Source organism: Micromys minutus (assembly GCF_963924665.1).
Source record: "Micromys minutus genome assembly, chromosome: 10".
Lineage (NCBI taxonomy): Eukaryota > Metazoa > Chordata > Mammalia > Rodentia > Muridae > Micromys > Micromys minutus.
Window position 1 is genome coordinate 4,811,202 of NC_137979.1, and position 21,105 is coordinate 4,832,306.

The window sequence follows — 21,105 nt, forward strand, 5'->3', positions numbered from 1 at the left end:
AATCTTCTCTAATACAAGAAAATAAATATTGCAACATAAGCCAAAAATAATTTAAAATTGCTCTTTTCAATATATTTTCAATATTTCTCTTGTATATTAACAAATGGCACATCACTTTCTTTGAAACAAAGACAGAAGGTGTCTCCTCCTGTGACATTCATATCACCCTCCCCACCACCGTCCCTGTGATTTGGATGGAGCACAGTGTGCATCCTTGAGAGACAGCGGCAGGGAGTGGCTTAAAGTGTCCCCAATGCCAACACCTCTGGCTCTTCGGCCAATGTGGCCAGCTGGGCCAAGGGCACAGGAGAGTAGCCTCCTCAAGGACCTTACTACTGAGATCACATATTGTTACACAGAGCTTCAGGTACGGGCACAGGTTGACCTGATGTGGCAATGGTGAAGAGACCCAAAGTCTAACCTGCTGCCAATATTCCTGTAGAATCAGGCAGTTGAGTCTCTAGAAACCCCAGCAAGTCCCATAGGGTATCCATAGATTGCACATCCATCTGCACAGCACTCGTGCACACACGCACGCACACGCGAACACACACACACACACACACACACACACACACACACACACACACTTTCTCTCTCTCCAATACCTATGCCTGGAAACCTGGGTGGCTGGCTTCTCCAACAAACCTGAGGCCCTTACATTGCAAAGACTCTCTCTCACGCCATTTACCAAGTCAGAGCCCATTTAATAAAGTAAACGAGCATTCTATCTTTCTCTTCTTTACTTGTTTCAAAATACACTTATGATACAGAAAAATACTTTCCTTGCACATGAGCCTGTGTCCCGTGATGAGGAAATGAGGTGGAAAGGGGACATTAGCCAAAACGAGTCACAGAGTCCCTTCTCCCTAAGAAGGGGTAGTGGATGAGGGCAAGAGCAGGCATCTCCTCTGGCCTGGACAGAGGGACTAGGGAGAGGCTATGGGGCACCTCATCCTCCCTGCAGCCCGATGGACACTTTAGAAGTAGCGACAGCTGCCCAATGAAGACTGCCGTAGGGCCTGGCCCAGTGAAGGGGTCTGCTAACCAGCCATTATCACGGACAACTGTGGCGTGGAGCCTGGTGGGACAGAGTGGTCAGGGACACTCACTTCCTCTCCCTGCAGCATTTGGTTGTTCTTTAAGCCCTCATGCCCTTCGTGTCCCGCAGGTCAGACCACCAGGCAGTCCAGCAGATGGGATTGAGACCTCAAGTGACCCAAAGCACAGGGTATGGAAGGTCTGTTTAGAGGCAGTAAACAAGAGAAGGGCGGGGGTGCCGACACTGACACTGACACTGAGCTGTCACTATTACCAAGACGGGCAGGCAGACTAAGTCTATGTGGTAGCTGATGCCATCTGGATGTCCAGGATCCTTGGAGCCCACCCCACACCCTCAGAGTCCATTTGGATAAGACATGTTTGTCCAATCCCCAAGCTGAAGTCATTATCTTTGTTTCTGATTTTGCTCAAACTCACTGTCGTACCTTGATAGTTTTGGAGTCGAGGTGGGTGAAGGTCCCATGTATTTGCTCTGTACGTATCTATCTATGTGGTGGCAATGGGGGAACCACTCTGGATTCACAGTCAGGATTCTCCCCCCCTCAAAAGGGGGAGGGAGTCCTCAAAGTTTAGGACCACACTCAGCGGCTCAGCCCAGACCGTAAACCAACAACAGCAGCAGCAGTAGCCGTGGTGTGGTGGCGGTGGCGGTGGCAGCAGTGTACCTCCTCCGAGGTCTCGGGCTCTTCTTTGTAGGTGCAGTGACCGAACTCTGTTGCTAACCAATTCCTTTGAAATGGAAGTTCAAGTCGACAGTTGTCAGGTCCGGGCTGTGCTGTGTGTTATGGTCAAAAGATTCTTTGGCATTCTCAGAATGATTCGACTGGTTCACTGGACTTTTGCAAGGTTCTGGTTGGAGAAGTTCTGGTTTTACCAGTGGCGGAAGTGACCCAAGAGTGACTCATAAAAGAAAAAAATGTTTTCACGGAATTCCTTTGTTCCCTGAGCTATCTATCACCCTGGGGCCACTCCATCAAAACTCTTTAGAACTACCTGGGGGCTTGGAGAAGAAGAGGGGATTTGAAGAGGAGTAGGAAAAGGGGGGTACAGTGGGGAGGGAAAGGGGGTTAAGGCGCTAAGGAACAGAGGAATACAGGAAGATCCAGCAACAATCCAACCAGCCCCAGCTGGGCCCCGGGATCCCACTACACTTGTTGGAAGGACGTTTCCAGAAGGAAACCAGTAAGGAAGCTCATCTCTTAGCAGGACTAGGAAACTTCAAAAGGCAAACCGGTCTGGTCTGGCCAGCTCCAAATGGAGACAGCAAGACTGTGGCCGAGACTGGCCCCAAAGGAAGAAAGGAAGTTAAAGCCCCAGAGTGATTCTCTGCAGTGGGCTGATCTGAGCCCCGAGACCCGGGCTGGGCACTGGCCCTCCCTTGGAGCCCTCCACCTGTACAGGCGGAGGACTGCTTGGGGGGTCCCCTGAGTAAAGAGCACAGCTAAGGGGGGGTTCTGGGAACCCTTTCCCAGAGCTGCTTGGGCTGGGCACTGGCAGGGACAGAGCAGCAAGGGAGGGGGGGTTGCGGGTGGGCGGGCGGGCCTCGCATGTTGTGGGCTATTCAGGAGCCGGTGGGCCCCCTGCACCCCCTCAGTGCTTTCTCATAGAAGCTCGTTGTGCTTGTGACAGTGAACAGACTGGCTGGGTATCATTTGTTAGACTTCCTTAGGGACCAGTGGAGTGCAGCCTGGCACCCCCCACCCAAAATGGACCCCAGTGCAATGGGGGGGGAGAGGACAAGGCGGGGCAGGCCCTGGGATGGCCCATCTGCCATGAAATAATGCCCAAACGACAGTCTGTGTCACCCAATGGCAGTGGGCAGGAGCCCTAGCTCTCTCCCTCACCTGGTCTCCATCAAGCCAGCAGCCCGGCGATGTTGCAGGACAGGGGTGGCACATAGAACCTGGTCTAGTCCCCGTGGCCAGGGCCAGCACAGAGGAAAGACAACAGTGGAATTCAGAACTCTCTCTATATTAAAAATAAAACCACGACAGAGTGGTAGGTCTGAGACACTCAGCAGTTGGAAATGGCAGTTGTGATTGGGCTGAGGCCTTGTAGGGGACCAGGACAGGGCCTGGATAAGTTAGGAGGCTAACACCCCCATGCGAACCACCTCCTCTGCCCCTGCCTCCCTGGAAGCCTGCTCTACCCCACTGTCCTCTGCCTCCGCATCAGAATCGCTCATCTCCTCATCTGAGAAGTAGCCGTCGGCCTCGGTGTCAAAGTGCAGGCTGACCTTTGGCCTCTCGGCCACAGCAGATGGCGGTCCTGTCCCAGCATCAGACCTAGCACCCGGAGATTTCCGACTGACCTTCATCTCTCGGGGTGGCCGGAGCCTGCCCAAGGGTTTGGGGCTCACTGTAGGACCAGGCACTTGGACATTCAAGTCGGAAGCCATGGGGGCGGTCTCGTCCCGGTTCTCGGAGGCCAGCGTTGGAAGGCTTTCCAGTGCTGCCACAACAGGACAGTCCCCCGCTTCGGGGCTAGACGGCAAATGAGAAGACGTCCTCCGTGGTGGCTTCCTCGTGGGTGGTCCTTGTGTGCCCTTGCCATCCTGGGCCCAGGCCTTCTTGGGTGGTTTTTCTGGAGTGGTCCGTGCACTGGGCCCATCCTGCAGCGGGGGTGGTTTCTTCTTGGCAGGCAGGCGAGTACGGCCTCGGGCCTTCCTGGCAGGGTCACCGGGTCGTAGCGAGGGGTCCCTCATGAAGCTGAGCAGCGTTTCCTCATCTTGTAGCAATTCCTCTGACAGCAGGCCTGGAGCAGGGTCCTCCCGGTGCCCGCTGTTCAAAGACCACTGGCTCATGGCCATGTCTTCTGCTGTGATCTGAACAGACTGTGCCAACCAGCTGTTGAAGAATGTGCCGTCAATGGGGAACGAGGTGGACAGACCTGATGAATGGGAGAAAGGAGGCAGATAAGATGCCACAGGTGTGTGAGCTCAAGACAACCAACCCACCCAGGCAGCCATCTTGTTCTGTCCACGCAGTTCACCAATGCTATAAAAGCCTCTGCTCACTAGGTTGACTGACCCCAGGGCCAGCTTTTTAAACTGTGCAGTGAGTGGAAAGGAAGGGAGTGGTGAGGTCCTTATTCAAACAGTAAGAATTTCAAAGTGGCAAGAGCGGACAGGCCACCAGGAGGAGCTGCATCCTTACAGACAACCTCCAGCAGTTTTCGGAGAGATAGAGATGGGGGCGGGGGGAGAAGGAACTTCAGCTTTGGGCCCAGTTTTACTGAGATCTATTGTGGCACTGAGTAGAGAACTTAATGTTACTTCTCTTGGACTCTGGGTGGCTCAAGAAAGGTCAGCTAGGGTTGAATAAACAGCAGGCTGGTGTGGCTGGGTTGAGCAGGGAAGGCACATGGGGCGGTGTAGACTCTGGAAGGATGAACAGAGCACCCTGGCCAGGCAGCTCCTGAGCTGGCAGAACTCTGTCCAGCCAGGATTTCTTGGGCTCTCTGGTGAACTGAGTTGCTGTGGGCACTTGAAGACGAAGGGCCTGAGGGGCCCATCTCCGCTTCACACTGCTTGGCCCCTAGGCGGTGAAGCTGAAAAGCATAAGGTTAGCATCTGTGGGGCCACACGGGCCCGACTTACCCAGCTGCCCCAGCACAGACTCCGGCCCAGCCTTCATTTTCTCTTTCTTTTCAGGGCTGCTGCCTTTGGGACCCTCTCGGCCTTTCCTTTTAGAGTCATTCTTCTTGCCCTTTGACCTCTTTCCAGAAGGCTCTATGTTAGAGGAAGAGAGTTAAACTTGTGTGGCTGCTCTGGGATTGTCCATAAACTGTGTCTGCCAACCATGGCACCAAGGTCAGAGTCAGTGTGCCAGAAACAGGGCAGCTGGGGTAGGACACAAGGTAACTGCCCACAGCTCCATGAAGGATAGAGGTGGCACAAAAAGTCCTTGTGGGACCTGGACTTCAGTGTGACCTCCAACACCCACAGACCTTGGAGAGCTCTGGTGGGTGGAAGAGGTGATTGGATGCTGTATGGACAGACTGCAAGGACAGGAGACGGACATAGGGCAGAAAAACATCATCTGGAGAGAAAAGGCTTAGATTCTGGGCCTGACACCATGGCCAAGGTCCTTGCCTTGGCCTCCAGCTCTGTATCTGGCTCTCTACCCTTAGCTCTACAAAAGATGAGTTCTTAGCTGCTCAGCTGAGGCAGGGAGGCAGGAGGGCTTCTGGGAACAATGTTAAAAGAGGTAGAGATGTGTTCTGACCTCTATCTACTCAGTCGCCAGAGCCTCTAAGCAGACCTCAGTCCTCAGTCTCTCTTTGCCTGTATCTTGGACCCCACGCCTGACATTCCAAGGTTTCCAGACTTCACACGTCTCACCGCGGTTCCTACCGCCTCCTTAAGCACCCTCCCTCCCGTGTGCACCTACTGCAGGCACCGAAGATGCAGTGCTCTCAACAACGGTTCCTACCCAGGACAAGGAGCTTGCAGGCTCCCCAGACTCTAGGCTGGGGTGCAGACCCTCTGGTATGTAAGATCCTGTGCAAGAAAGTACTGTTACTGTCTTGCTTCGATGAACACGGGCACTTTGTATGCAGTAGAGTTTCCCTCATTATCCCTCTCTTAAACCACACCCCTGACTACACAGCCTGGGCCACCACTTTACCTTTTCTGTACTTGGGCAGGAAAGCTCTGGACACTTCCTGACTGTCAGTTCCACAGGGCCATGACCTACTCTGACCTCTGTAATTGGCAACAGTAATTTTCTTTTCTCTTTCCACCTCCCCCCCTTTGATAACGCTGAGTTCAACTCTCAGCACCTGCACAGTGGTGCCTGACCATCTGTAACTCCAGTTCCAGGGGATCTGACACCCTCTCCTGACCTTCACATGTGGACACATGTACAGATATGTAGAGAACACACACAGTGTTAGGATTAGATGTGAACCTGCACACGTGATTTTAAGCAGTGCTGGGGACCAAACCCAGGGAGGCTTCATGGAGGAGGCAGTCACCCCATCAAGTAAGCCACATTCCCAGTTTCTCAGAGGCCAGAAGAGGGCGCTGGATGCCCTGGAATTGGAGGTACAGGTAGTTGTGAGCTACTTTGTGGGTGCCAGCAATTGAGCCTCCAGACCCCTTCCTCTACAGGTACGTATGTCCCACCACACTCAGCTTTAACGAATGCTGGTAACCCCAAAAGGTAAATGGGGCAACTCGGCTACTGGCAGAAAAGGGGCAACCATTCGCTCTAATGGCACCCAGCAGCTCTCCTCTTGGCTGAGTCAGTAGTGGCAGGCACATCACCGAAGCTCTCTCTACCTAGCTGTTTCTGCATGTAAGTTCAGCATTTGAGTATAATGTTCCCGGGGTGTGCATGTGCGTTAAGCTTCTCTTCCTTAACACATGCAGACTTCATAACTAACCAATTCAGTCAGTGTCAAGACCTCTGCTCCTGGTTTCTCCATCTGCTCTGTGCATGTTATACACAGAGGACAAAAGACAGCTCATCAGAGCCTGAACTTCACTGCATGACATCAGAGAGGGAGACGCAGCCTCATCTCCGCACAGCGGCCTTCTGAGGACTGAACCCTGATGCCTATCAGGGTTCACTCAGGGGAGCTGGCCAGCTCCGGCCTGTCCTGAACCCAGCAGAGCCAGGAAGACTGTGGGACTATACCTGTTCTTGTGCAAGCTAAGCCACTGCTGATGGAACTGGGCTATCCCAGGGCACCGGTGATGCCCGAGGGTAGAGGTTTAGTCACAGTCCAAACTCTGGCTCCTTACCTATCTGCACCACCAGGGCCTTGGTAGGTTCCCATATGGACCAGATGGTTGTAATGTTGGTGAGAAGGGACAGGGAAGGGCTCCATGCCTTTCCAGGCCCCGCACACACACCTTCCCAGCAGGGGGCGCTGTGCCTACCTCTGCAAAGATCTTGCTCAATAAGTTTCATCTGCAGATGGAATATCTGCTCCTGAAGCTTACAGATGGTGTGTTTCGTTCTCTCTCGCCTCGTCACCATGTAGCACAGGTTCCTCACCTGAGGGGACATGGGAGAGTTCTCCATTCACTTACCGCCAGCCATCTCAGGGGGCCTCGGTGCTGGAAAAAGAGTGTTTTGAACACAGACCTCTGCTGCTGCCTTCCCTCTGCCCAAGACAATTGAGAATCCACTCCCAAACCCTGAGTGTGCAGGGAGTATCTGGTCTCGAACTGGCAACCCTCTCTTCCTGCCTAACACCCGCCATTCTCAACAAAGCAACTCTACAGATACGACCGACCGTCCCGGAAAAACCCAGCGCCTGCCCCAAGGCACCAGTATCACCATACTTTCTTCACATGAGCACAATGTGGCAGAATAGCTTTTCCGAGTCTACCTGCTGCACTGGGACCTAAGCCAGGGCCTTGCCAATGCTCCCATACCCACAGAGACATGATGTCTTACTTTATAAAGGACAGCAGCCAACCCCCTCAGGCCAGCTGGGAAGAGTCCCTACAGTAGGCTTTGAGGTCATCTGGTTTAGCCTAGAGGACGGGATACATTCTTCAGGTTGGCTGGTAAGCTATGAAGTGTATGTATGCCCGTCTGGTCTGGTTCAGAGACATTACTGACCTGACCGCAGCCACTCAGCTTGAATCCTACTCCCATCCAAGTCTTCCTTTACCTAGTCCCCAGGTGGTCTTCAGGTCTTACAGAGGTCCTTCTGTCTTTAAGCTGCCTGGGTTACCTTTAATTAAGAACCCCTCCTTCTTGGCGTGACCCCAATCCTCCTAGCTCAAGGCAGCATGAGCAGACCTTTATCAGGGGTGGCCTTTCTCTCCTTTCCTAGTACCTGTGAAGGAGCTTCTAGGAGATGCACCACACAGGATCAATGGGAAGGGTACAGTATGGACTCACTGTGACATTCTGTGTCCTCACCTGCACTTTCAACACCAGGCCACCGTGGTCCACTCATCACTGACCTGAGCTTTACCAATTCCCATGCCCAGCCCCTTCCTCAAGGGATAGCAGCGTCTGAACCTCTTACTGTGACCCATTTCCCAGTCAACCAACCGCCTGTCCACGTTTCTCTCTTCCAGTACTTCAGCCTGGCTCTGTGCCTCCCTACATTCTGGAATAGATCTGTAGAAAGCAACAGGGCCAAGTGTCTCTGTCTTCCCGTGGCCTGCCACCCAGCAAGGCAGGAAGTCCTCCTTGGACCTGGTGGTCTTGACTGGGACACCTAGGCCTATGGTGACAGTGTACTGGAAAGAGAGAGGCAAGCCAGCAGGAGTGAGGTGGGCTGGGAAGGTAAGCAGACCCTGGGGTGCCCTCTGGGCAAAAGGGGGTTGTGAAGGAATTGTGGCTGACAACTGGCCTCATCCCCAGGACCTGCTCTCTTGGCCCACAACTGACCCACCGGTCTATCCCTGTGAGGACTGTGAGGACCCAGCTCTCTTCACAGCCTGGCCCCACCCCTGCCCATCCCCCATCCTTTCACAAGGACAGTAAAACCATCCCTCAACAATGCTCTTGAAATGCAAATTAGACCACTTCCTGGCGGACTTACACCTTCCAGGGCCTCTAAATGGGCCCAAGATTTCCTGCTGGGAACCTCTGGATGGGACCTAAGGTCCCAGAAGATAAAAATCAGCTTAGATGAAGTCATCCCCCATTGGGGTGCGCCCTTTCTCCATTACGACTGAATGAAGAGAAAGGTGGAGAATGGAGTGCTAAATGATGCAGTCGACAGAGGGACATCTGCTGTTAGGGATTTTGGTAAGGGACCCCAAGATAGGGACCAACAGGAAGGCAAATGGCAGGGTCATTCCCACTGTTCCTCTCCGTCCTTCGGAGGACGTCCCTCTTGGCTCTCACACACGGTCCATTCAGCCTCTGAAATAACTCTTACAACAAGAACCACAAGCATGTCCTGCAGGGCCTAACAGTCAGCATGGTTGCTAGGGGACATGAGCTGGCATTTTGCAGGCTGATGTCCACTACTGCAATTTTTCTGTCAGCCGTGAATAACTCTGGACGCTGTGGTGGCCATGCCCATCCATGCTGCCTGCCAAGGTCCAGGCCTGCGGCTGAAATTTGTAGGAAAGCACATCTTTTGGGCTGGCCGTAAAATCGATTTCATGCTGGTGGCAGTCCTGCTCCTGAACCATTAGGGAAGATGCCCATGCTGAAGCGCCAGGCCTTGCAGCTCTGTGAAGCCCACTCTTGGAATATAAGGCTTGACCTTGCTTCTAAGAGCTTATGGGGCCAACAGTAATAAAAATCAACCTGCAGTGGAGTAGGGAAAGGGGTTCACATTCCTATCATCCCAGTAGTTGGGAGGATGAGGCCACCCTGGGTTATAGGGTGAGAAGAGCCTCAAAAAACACCACTAACAGCAGAGGTCACTGTCCTTGTGAGACCCCAGAATAGAAGCCACTGTCCTTGTACGACCCCTAACCCCAACCCTGACTCCAAGGTCAGCTGGATCCTTACTTCCAGTTCATGGAAAAGGAAACAGAAAGTCACCAGTTGTGGGGAAGGGCCAGACCATCCAAGGCCTGTCACTCCAGCCTTGTCCTGTCCCTTCACTACAGGAGCAGGACCAAGGTGGCCTGTTGCCCAGTCAAAGGTGGAGTACTCTCAGCTACTGGCCCTGGGCCATGGCTAAGACTGGGCCACTATGAGGCCATGCAAAGAACTCCCACAGAGCACTTGGTACTTTCCATTGGCCTAAGTCAATGTGTAACCCTCAGAGGAACTGAGGCTAGACACCTGGGGCTGGCTGGGTCTCATTGCTGACTCTGACAGCTTCCTTCTTCAGTCTTCCAGCCCCTCTGCCAACACACACACCTTCACCTCCCTCAGCTCCACATATACCAGGGTGCATGCTACAGTTCTGTCCTGATTCCTAAAGAAAGGATAAAAGTGTGTGTGGCTTTGTCAACCCTAGCCAGGCCTGGATGCCTCTGTGGGGCAACGTCTGGTGTTATGTGACATCTATCCTAACCCTTGTTCTCTGCTGGGCAGCTATGGGAGTCCCATCCACCACCCACCCCTGCCCACCCAGTTCTGGCCAGCACAATCGATTCTCTTTCTCTCCCTCCTTAAGACAGGGTTTCTCTATGTAGCCCTGCTGTCCTGAAACTTTCTCTGTAGACCAGGCTGGTCTCTATTGGTGTCCACCTGTCTCTGCTCCTGTCTGCTAGGACGGATTAAAGGCGTGCACCACCGTGCCATGAAATCCCAACCCCCACCCTTAATGTCAGGACAGAGGTACCTTGGGTAACATTGGGCCCTTGAGTCTCAGTTACCATCTACAAAGGTCAGAAGGGAAACTGCAGGCAACTGGGCTCTTGTAGCCTTGGTTCCTGTCTCCACAGGTCACCTTCACCAAGGCCTCAGAAATGGTTGGAACAAGAGAGACTCCAAGACCAAGCATCTCTCCTCCCATTGTGCCTTCTAATTCTGGTAGCCTTTACCTTCCCCTCCCACACCACCACCAGGGCCACTTACCCTCTCCAGGTCCTGCCGCAGGTGGGTGAAAAGCTTCAGACGTCGGTAGAGGACATCTTGCTCCTGTTGGGCCAGGTTATCCACCTCATCGGTCTTGGGCGTCAACAGTGGCTGGTTGGCATTAGCTCTCCTCTTCAGCTTCCAGTACTGGTAGATGAAGTCCACCAGGGTCTCGGCCAGGTCTAGCCGTTCAGCCACCTCAGCTGGTTCCACCAGCTCATAGAAGTTTTCCTCTAGCTGCTGCAACCGCTGCTTGCGTAGGGTTACCTTTTCCAGATCCTCCACAGCCTGGCTGGGCTCCACAGGCTCAGAAGTAGGCTCACTCCGAGGGCCCCCATCACTGTGCTCCTGGCAAAGTGACTTGAACTTGACCTCATCGTTGTCAGCTAATATAGTCCGCATTTCCAGGCCTCGGTCAAAGGCGCAGGTAACGTGGAATGCTGTGATGCAGGAAGGCATGGAACACTGGAGGGAGGGGAAGGGTGATGTCAGGCATTAAAGGAGCACCAGGAGGCAACATAGAGGGCATCTGAGGCGCTGAGGAGCACGCAATGCTGGGGAGACACTACATAAAATAGCACAGGCTCAAACATTACACAGTGTTAAAGGACCTTTGGCAGGAGAAACGGGAGCCATGAGGCGTCTGATGGAGCAAATCCCAGACATACTGAAGGAGCCAAGAATCAGAAGATGATGATGTACCCCTTGAGAGGACAAGATGCATTATCCTGTGGGCAAATGACTTTGGGATTAGAGGACAGTGTAAAAACCTAAAGAGGGTCACAGACTCCTCTACTGTACTGTCCTCAAAGCCAGGAGTCTGACCTGGTGCTATTCTCTAAGAGCACCTGGATCTCTACCTTCTCTTACCCAAGCAGCTAAAGGCTGGACTGACCATTCCTTCAGCCCTAGATGGGGCCTGGACCGCTGGAACCAGCTCATCAACAGTGTACCTAACCTCAGGTACCATTGCCCCACAGTCCAGAGCCCTTCTGGAGGTCTGATAAATAGGGTGGAGCCATATTTGCAAGGCTGACTGTGTTCTTGGAGAGATGAAAGGGACAGAGGAGAGCTTCCACTCCACAGCAAAGCACCCCACACAGAAGCATCAGCAAACCCTGCTTTGTAGAATCAGAGCTGTGGGAGCTTAGGGCTTCTTGTGGCTTGAATGCCCCAGGTAATCTTGATGATCACCAAGACAGGAGCAACCATTACAGGTAGACCAGTAAGCCCTGCATTGGATCAGGAAGGCCCATCTGCTGATCTGGAGAAAAACTCAGATTTCCATTCCTCTCCCATGACAGGGTTACAGTCTAAAAGGGCAATGAATCATCAAGCCCATAGACACCTGTTCTTGTGGGGAAAGCCAAGTTCTTAGTAGTCCCTGGGTGGGATCTGTCTCCTTTCCTTGGAAGCCTGGGGTCAAATGAATGTAGATGAAGTACCCGTATGGACCTTGTTCTAAGCCTATAGGGACCATCAGTGTAGGTGGTGATAACTACTTGGTATTTTAGGTACCTTGGTGCATGTTCTGGTATCACGGCAGCTCCGGGTAACAGAAGGAAGCAAGCCACATACCTGGATGCAGGTACCTGTGCACTCCTTGCAGAGGCTGCAGGACAGGGCCCAGCGGCTGGCTGGAATATGAGAGATCTTGGTAATGGGCTCCATCTTCTCTGGACAGCCAATGCTGACCTGGGCAGGATACAGAGAGCTGCATCAGTCTGCAGGTGGGATCCTGTCACTCACAGCCAGATAGTGAACAGACAGAGCCGTGGACTCAACTCACAAGTCCCAGGTCCTCCCTGTCTCACACATGCAGAGCTGAAGGTCTGAGTCCCTGATCCTGGCCCAATCAAGTACCTGCTCCCTTGGAACCAGCCCCAGAGTATGCATGTGTAAGAATGTAGCTAGGAGAAGCATGCACCTGGGACTATAGACATTGACACATGCAGGTGCATGTGTGTGTTCATGTGTGCATGTGTGTGTACAGGTGTGGAGGTTAGAGAGTAAGTTCCCCTTCCACTACGTGGGTTCTAGGGACTGAATTCAATGGTCAAGCTTGGCAGCAAGCAACTTTACCTACTGAGCCACCTTGCTGGCCCAGGGGTCCTATTGGGGTTCTATTGACCTATTGGGGTCCTCAATAGGTCAGTCTCTCTGCCATAACCAGGACAAACGACACTAAGAAGTTGCCCTAACCTTCAAGATGAACATCTGACACAAATAACTACTACCCCAGAAATGGTAAGGTGGACTCTCCAGTAGGAACTTGTGACTAAACCAGGAAAGGAGTCGTCACATGATGACAGGGTCTCCTCGCTTGTTTCTAGACACTGACAGGCTTCTCGATACAGAAGAACTGAGCAGAGCCTTAGTGAAGATGGCTACCGTGGACCCAGCCTGCTGTCCATGGCCCTACCATGTGACCCCAGTCACAGGCTACCTCTGCAGCCACAGGAGGAGGCCCATCATCCAATTTCCTACTGCTACCTTCTAGACTAGGGGAACCACCTGCCCTTTGGCTTGGTTTTGTGACAGGGCTATCATTTAGCCCAAGCTAGCATCAAATTCAAGCTGATGGTGGTCTTGAACTCCTGATCTTCTACTCCCGTCTCCCAAGTGTTGGATTTACAGGCCTATGTGACTGAGACTGGTTTCATTCTGATTTTAACCAAAACTTTTGATAGATTTCATAATCTGATACTTTCCCTCCTTCCAGCCCCTTTGCTTGACTAAGGCCTGGACCTCAAACTGTCCCTCCTGAATGTCCTAGTGACTCAGAGTTGGAGACCAGACCTATGACCAGGTTCACAGACAATGCTCCCAGTTACTCCTAGACCTGTCTGTGATGGTTTGCACATGCTTGGTCCAGGGAGTGGCACTATTAGAAGGTGTGGCCTTGGAGTCCGTGTGTCACTGTGGGTGTGGACTTTAAGACCCTCATCTTAACTGCCTGGAAGCCAGTATTCTGCTAGCAGCCTTCAGATGAAGATGTAGAACTCTCAGCCCCTTCTGCACCATACCTGCCTAGATGCTGCCGTGTTCCTGCCTTGATGATAATGGACTAAACCTCTGAACTTGTAAGCCAGCCCTAACTAAATGTCCTTACTCAAGTTGCCTTGGTCATGGTGTCTGTTCATAGCAGTAAAACCCTAAGTCACTGTCTTTCTGAGTCTTCATGGGAACCCAATGAAGACCCTTCTTTTCCTATGTTCTGAAATCTAAATTTTGCCTGCTCCAACCTAAGCTCTCCACCCTTCCCCCCATGTTTTATTTCCTGAAACCTTCTACACACCTCAGGAATCCATAGGGCACAGCTGACGTGTACCCACTTGGTCCCACTTCTGGTGGGCTTCAAGGCTCCTCCTCGCTTGGGGCAGAGCAGGCACTTAGGCTGGACTCCCAGGGCACAGGTCCGGCACAGCCAGCTGCCTGTAGGCACCTTGAGGATCCCATAGCATGCCTGAGAACAGTGGGTGGTTATTAGTCAGGGGTGTGTGTCTGCTCAGTGACTTGCACAGAGATTCCCTGAGGGTATACAGCCCTATCCTCTGGGAAGTCAGGGCTGCTCTTGGCTGGAAGAACTGAGTTAGCCAGAGGTTTCTAAGTAGCACAGGCTTTAAGAAAAGCCTCTACTGCTTCCTAAATTGTATACAAACTTGGTTCTAAACCTCCAAAGTCAAAAGTCCAAACTTTCATCTTTTTATACAGGATCCTCTGTGAAAACAGTTATGCTCCCCACCCCACCATCCCAGGAGTGTAGGAGAGACAGATGGACCCAAGAGCTGCTGGGTAGCTCAAGTCCCTGCTTCTCAGCTCCCCAGGATCTTCCTAGTTCAGCTGTAGTGGGCACATGTGCCTCAAAGTTGGGGGCCAAAGTGGGCCCAAGAATCCAAGTCAGGTCTTCTGGAAACAAAGCCTAGAGATACACAGTACCTAGAACCTCAGGCCTCAAGATCTAGAAAGGGGAATCGATGTGCTGGTGAAATAAATGCCTTAGCAGTTAAGAGCATTTGCTGTTCTTGTAGAGAACCACACATGGTGGCTTACAACCATTTAATTCTAATACCAGGTGACCCAATGTTCTCTTTTCTCCTCTCTGGGAATCAGACACATATATTTATAAACATGAGGCAAAACACTCATACACGTAAGTTAATAAGACAATTTTTAAAAATAAAGGTAAGTTAACTGTGGGCTAGAGAGAGATGGCTCAGTAGCTAAAAGCACTTGCTAAGTTCAGAGGACCTGAGTTCAGTTCCCAGCACCCAAAACAGCTCACACCCACCTTTAACTTCAGCTCCAGAGGGATTGGCTTCCTCTGGTTTCCACACACATCTACTCAGACATGCACACACCCCTCCCATACCCTCAAAAAAAAAAAAAAAATCTTAAAAATAGAAAAGGGACTCTGGCTATCTGTTACAATAGCAATGGTAAGACATACTCCAGCATAGATATGCTGTGTATTTCTTAAGCTGTTGGGAATAGAATACACAAAGACACACACTTGAAGACCACTCGTTAGTTAGGCTTTCTCATTTCATCTTTGTAAGGACACTTAATTCACATTACTATGCTGTTTTACAAAGCAAGGGCCTTTACCCACAGAGCCATCTCACAGGCTCAGCCTTGCTATTTTTCACTGAGCAAAAAACCATCAGAAACAATTCACTTTCTTCTGGGGGCTGGGGGTGGTGCTGGGGATTGAACCCAGGGTCTCTTGAGTACTGGCAAGCATCCTACAACTTGGTCATCTCTGCTCTGACTGATCATGTGCATTCAGTTTACAAAACAGGGCCTGCAGAGAGGTTACGAACTTTGCCCTAAGCCTCATACATTGCAAAATGCAGAACCATGTTTTGAAACTAGGCAGCTTGGCTCTCTATCACTCCTTGATGCTGTTGTCCCTTTGTAAAGTCAGGATGTGAAGAGCTGGGGGTAGTTTCCTGAGAAGAGGACCAGAGAAGACAGAGAAGACAGACTACCCAAAGGACACTTAGATCTGGCTAGCGGGACTGAACCAAGCAGGCCACGGATGTCCCAGGTACTGCAAGGCCTGCTTCTGGTCCATTGTGCCCATCCTCCTGAAACCAGGGCAACCAGCCTTAGCTGGGCTCGGGCAGCACGTGTGCATATGGTATGGGAGAGAGTGACAGGGTCCACCCACCTGGTGCACACAGACATTGCATTTGTCACAGAAGACCATCTCGTTGCCATCCTCTCCTTCAGGGGAACGGCACACGTCGCAGACAACATCCTCATCATACTCGATGCCCAGCCCCTCCTGTGTCTCAATGGCCTGTGCCATGTTCTGGTGGCACAATGTCTCCAGCTCCTCTAGGACACGCTCTAATGTTAGCTCATCCAGTTCGGGTTTCTCTGTGGATAGGATGGCAGGGAACCCTGTTAATAGTTCAAGAGGCTTTGCGACAATTGTGAAAAACATTAGTAGCAGTGTCAAGGGGAAGGCTCCATCCATCCATTTACAGTGGTGACCTGGGCCTCCATTCCATCAAGGACAATTGACCCACCCAATCCCACAAGGTCCTGCCAATCATGATCACCTCACCATCTACGGCCTGGCCAGGCCCACTCACACACATGTATATGCACATACGATGTAGGGTGTCTCTGGGATGCAGCTGGATCCATGAGGAATCTACTGCTTGCACTGTGTGGGTATCATCTGTGTGTGCACTCGGATAACGGCCAAGCTAGTCTTTCCTGGGACATGTCAACAGGCTTCATCTAGGAGACCCATGCCTAGTAACCTGATGTTCACTTCACATGACATTGAGTCCTGTGAATCACATGCTATGTTTTTACCTACCCATCTCCTTGAACTCCGAGTTGAGAAGTTCCAACCAATACGCATCAATCTCATCCAGGTCGTAGCGGCTGCCTCCTGGCCAGTCAGGATGGGCACCCTCACCAAGTGTGGGGCTATCTGGGGACATCTGTGTAGGAGGGCCTTTCAGTGGTGGGAGGATCCTGTGAAACCAAGAATGGTAGTGGTAAAGAGAGGGGCCTTAGCTTGCTCTCCTCAGTCTGCCCAGCTGAGGAACTGATGGCCCAGGGTAAGTAAGATGGTTGTGAAATGCTGATGTCCCACAGTGCCCATCTCATATTCACCCCCATTCCCATTTTTCTCCTTGTTGCCAGTCTGTCTTACAGACTCTGTTAACTGGATCTACAAGAACAGTAGGCCCTAAGGGCTATAAGAGTGAGGTCCATGTGGGAATGACATGTAGCCCTGGCCCATCACAGTAGCATCTGCCTTGCCCAGCGGGGCTATTCTCAACCTGAATCAGTCCTGCCTGGTCTGCGGGAGCTGTCTCAAGTGCCATCCTGGGCAATGCCCTGTACCAGTTACTCAGGGACAAGTGAGACAGAGCCAGCTGGATTCTAGACCCTTTGGCATACCCCTCCAGGCTAGGACCAAGGACTGATTTCATGGCTTCTTAATCCCTGACCCCTCCTTACCAACAACTCATAGGTATCATGGTCTTGAGGTGAAGTCTGGCTGCTTCTCCCAGGAGTTTAGCTCCACAGGATTCTACTACAGAACCCAGGAGAGAGCTTTCTAGATTACAGGTCTATGGTCACTGTGACATGCTGGCCACACACCTTGACCATCGCCCTGGACCACACAGAGGCATCATGTTTCTTACTGCTTCTGCTTGCCTCTCCAAACTTCCAAGCTCCACACTGTTTTAGATCCCATGCTAGGTCAGCCTTCCCTTGGGGCCAGCGACCTACTGCAGGCACCAAAGCTCCACCCTTGAATATCTGTTCCCTTGGGTCCCCACTACGCAAACAGGATACCACTAACACAACCAATCACAGGTATCTGGTGAGAGGACGGCGAGGGTTAAGAAAGGAAGCTCTTAGCAAAGTGCTAGGTAGGCAGGAGAGGTAGGTTGACTGTGTGTGTGTGTGTGTGTGTGTGTGTGTGTGTGTGTGTGTGTGTGTGTGTGTTTGAAGCCTGCTAGATGTCAATCACCTTTCTCCTCCCAAAATGGAAAGTAAGGGGCATTTGTCTCAGGTGGGTGGGGTCCTCTGTGCATCTGTGTGCTACCAGTCACATTCTGAGGCCAGTTCAAAATGTCAGGCCTTCCCATACCCACTGGTTGCCATGGTTATTGTCTGGAGCCTGGCCTCCATCTGGCCAGCCCTGCTAGGACTGAGAGGCCCCACACTTGCCTGGAGGCCTCCTGGGGTCGGAGCCAGGGCTTGCCAAGGGCTGTGACTCAGCTCAAGCTGGGCAGGGGAGGGAGGGTTCAAGATGGCACAAGGGCAGGGCTGAACTGCAGGGAGGGCCTTTGATTTCAGGAAATGCCCTGGTGTCAGAAAGGGACAGGAAGGATGCTGAGTTCAGGGAGCCAGGGGTGTTAAGCAGGGAGAAGAGACTGTAGTCTTAGAAGTCATGTGGACGAGAGGGGGTCAAAAGTTCAAGGTTAGCACCACCACCACCCGTGAGAAGCCCTCATGAGTGTCTTTGGTGGCAATGATGGCAGGACCCTCCTCCAACACCAAATACATTATCCTAAACAGAAGCCAGCACCAGTGCCCTCAGTCCAACCCAAAGAACTGTCACTTCAAATGAGCGTCTCTTAAAAGCACAGCCTGTAATTTTGTCACAATCCAGCCTTGTGTGCCCCAAACATACACTTAGTCAAGCGTTGGAGCATCCCTGTCCAAACAGCCACCTACTGCCAAATACCAGTCACACCTGCTTGCTTCACTGAAGCCGCCTGCCTAGCCCACTGGGGAGCCAGGGCTGAGGGACACACACCAGAAAGAGCGCTTTCTACTAGGCCTGAACTGACCCAACCCTAAGCCAACACCTCTTCCTCATACATAGCAGAAGGGAAGAGTTGGATGGTGTGGCAGGAAAGCTTCTTTAAGACCTGTAAGGGAGAGCAGAGGCTATCCCAGAGATGAAGACAGACACCAGAGGGTTGATTTTTCCATGAACCAAGTCTAAAGGGACAGTGCAAATCCTCAGGGGCAGATTTTAGACCATGGGGTGACACAACTGCCCAAAGGCCATGGAGGGGCAGACGGTGTCTACAGGGAGAGTAGTCAGGGTGTGCCTAATGCTCTTACCCTAGGCCTCACAGGGACAGCCCAGGGTTTGTTCCTGTGGTCTGTCATTTCCTGGCCCAGAGGCCTACTAGGCCCCATAGGAAATTCCCCTGAATTTCCTGACTTCCTCATCTGTAAAGTGGGGACAGTACTATGTACCCTACAACTATGGTCCCTGAATGACGGTGAGAGGCTTGACTTGGGAGGTACTCAGTATCCCCCATGGTAGCTACCACAAAGGCTTGGGGGGCTGTGCAGTGGGGAGGCACCCAGATCCTGATCTGGGTGAGCTAAGAAGCAGGGGTATGATGGCCCTCTGAGTACAGGGCAAGCCAAGCCCAGCCACAAGAACCCTGGGAATGTACTTAGCAGAGTGACTGCCCAGCACAGCAAAAAGCTCTGGGGTCCATCCCAGCACCACATAAACTAGATGAGACAGTCGCCCTTGGACACACACCAAGTTCAAATCCAGCCTGGGACACACACTAAAAAAAAGATAGCTTCAACAAAACAATTAAATTGGATGAAGGATGCTGGGACCTTGGGAGACCAGGATAGCATGGTCCCTCTCCACGTCATCCGATAAAGAACCCTATAAACAGTCTTAATGAAGTCAAGCCACCAGGGCAGAGGCAATTGAAATAAAGTGTCGTGCCGCACTCAGTGACTACTTGGCCTGGGAATTCTCACTTAACCATGACTCCCACACCATCAGGTAGCCACTGGTATGAACATCATTCTGTTTCACAGAGGAGCAAGCAGACTGTCTTAGAGCAGTCAGGTCATGATTCTCCTGACAGGGCACAAAAACCCACTAGGATCTTGACCCATGTTATAGGCCCCAGAAGGGGATCCATCCGTCCATCCATCCATCATGATTGTCAGAGGGCCCCGGACACAAAAAGACCTTCCTGCCTCTAGTCTGTCCCAGAATACCTGGGTTGGGCTGAGCCTCCCTAACCTGCCATCCTAGCACAGGGCTGGCACAAAACAGGCTCTTCACACATGAGGCTGCTAGCAAGCAATGGTGCCAATGTCAAAGGCGGGGATAGCAAGGACCTTTGCCAAAGCGTCATCTACTTAAACTCAAGCTAAAGCCATGAGGCTGCCATCACCAGGGAGGGGTAGCAACACTAGCTGACCAGTTCAGGCAAGCTGGTGGGACAGGGCTGCCAGTCCTTTAAGGTTGTAGAATCAAACACTTGACTATATTCTGTAGTTTGAGGTAAGACCGTATGTGGTTACATTCTGACAAAAGTCCCTGCCCACAAGACCAGCAGGCTATAAAGCCCTTGGGGAGTCTATTCCGACCCGGCCCTAGCAGAACAGACACCTCAGAGGCTGACACTGTTGGGTGATGGGCACCAGGCTCTAACCTCTAAAAATATCTTTAAAGAACAATATGGCTTATTTTCATGGTAACTGATGGTCAAAAGCCTGCAGATTTTCCTCATTCCCTCTGCTGACGTGTGCAAAGGTAACATTCTAACCCTAACCATTTCTGTCATCTGCTACACGCACGTCTCATCCCGAGTCTTCTAGGAATCGTTTACTGGCCTTTTCCAACTAAAGGAAAATAGTTGTCACCCTTAGTTCAGAAACGAGAGATTATGCTTCTGGTTTGAGGTCCTGCTGAAGGCAAAAAGCAGTTTGGATCCATGAGATCTGCTTCAGAGCAAAATACAAGCCCAAAACCTCAAAGGTGGCCCTGCCAGAGTTTCTGGACCAATGTTTGTTGTTGTTTGGCAAGAGAATTAACAATAAAATAGAGACGGAATAGGAAGAAATCTCAGGATTGGTTAGGTCCCTCATCAAAAAGTTACCCTAGATTCATCCCCAGGCCCGATGGTCCTAACCTGGCCACCTGGCTCACCTCACCACCGGCTCTGGAATGGCCTCTGCTCCAGCAGGTACCTGCACACCTTTCTCCCATTCTTGTCGCCATGGGTCCGCCAGGATGTAGTAGTCATCCGGGCTGAGCTGGTATGAATCTGGGATCTTCATGGCTGTGATCAGGTCTGTCCGGAAAACCTGGCGGATATGAGGGGAAAGAGGCATCAGGATACCTCAGAGAGACTGGCTTCACAGGCCAGGGGAGCAGATAAATAAGGCAGCACACAGTAGGGTCAGTGAGATGGCTAGTCAGGCAATGGCTTCTGCCACACCAATCTTGATGACCTAAGTTCAGTGTCCATCCACATGGTAAAAGAAAAGGTTCCAGAAAGATGTCGTCTGCATCACAGAATAGAGACAGGTTAAGTAAGAAAGCCAGGACTAGTAGGTCCCTCACCAAAAAAAGCAGCCTCCTTATCTTTTCCAGCCCTAATGGTCCCAACCTCTCGGATCCCATAGCCATACAGACGCACAAAGAGAGCCCCTAAGGGTAGAAAAGTTGCCCTCGAACACAGTACTACTCCTTTCTGAGTGTCCGGGACTCTCCCCAGGGGCCTTAAAACTGTGCTACAGATCTGCACCCAGAGGCGCAGTT

At 51.8% G+C, this 21,105-nt stretch overlaps 1 protein-coding gene across 1 annotated transcript in view; it reads right to left on the reverse strand.

Moving 5' to 3' along the window:
* Window positions 1-1,705: 1,705 nt before the first annotated feature.
* Window positions 1,706-21,105, reverse strand: part of JADE2 (jade family PHD finger 2) — a gene marked incomplete at its 5' end in the record, with an annotated part of 40,785 nt that continues 21,385 nt past the window's right edge. The window contains 9 exon segments of the mRNA XM_080923465.1: window positions 1,706-3,951; window positions 4,661-4,792; window positions 6,950-7,067; window positions 10,524-10,988; window positions 12,102-12,218; window positions 13,822-13,989; window positions 15,697-15,908; window positions 16,360-16,520; window positions 20,491-20,648. Of these exon segments, the coding sequence (XP_080779591.1) occupies window positions 3,146-3,951; window positions 4,661-4,792; window positions 6,950-7,067; window positions 10,524-10,988; window positions 12,102-12,218; window positions 13,822-13,989; window positions 15,697-15,908; window positions 16,360-16,520; window positions 20,491-20,648 (2,337 nt within the window). The 3' untranslated portion in view covers window positions 1,706-3,145.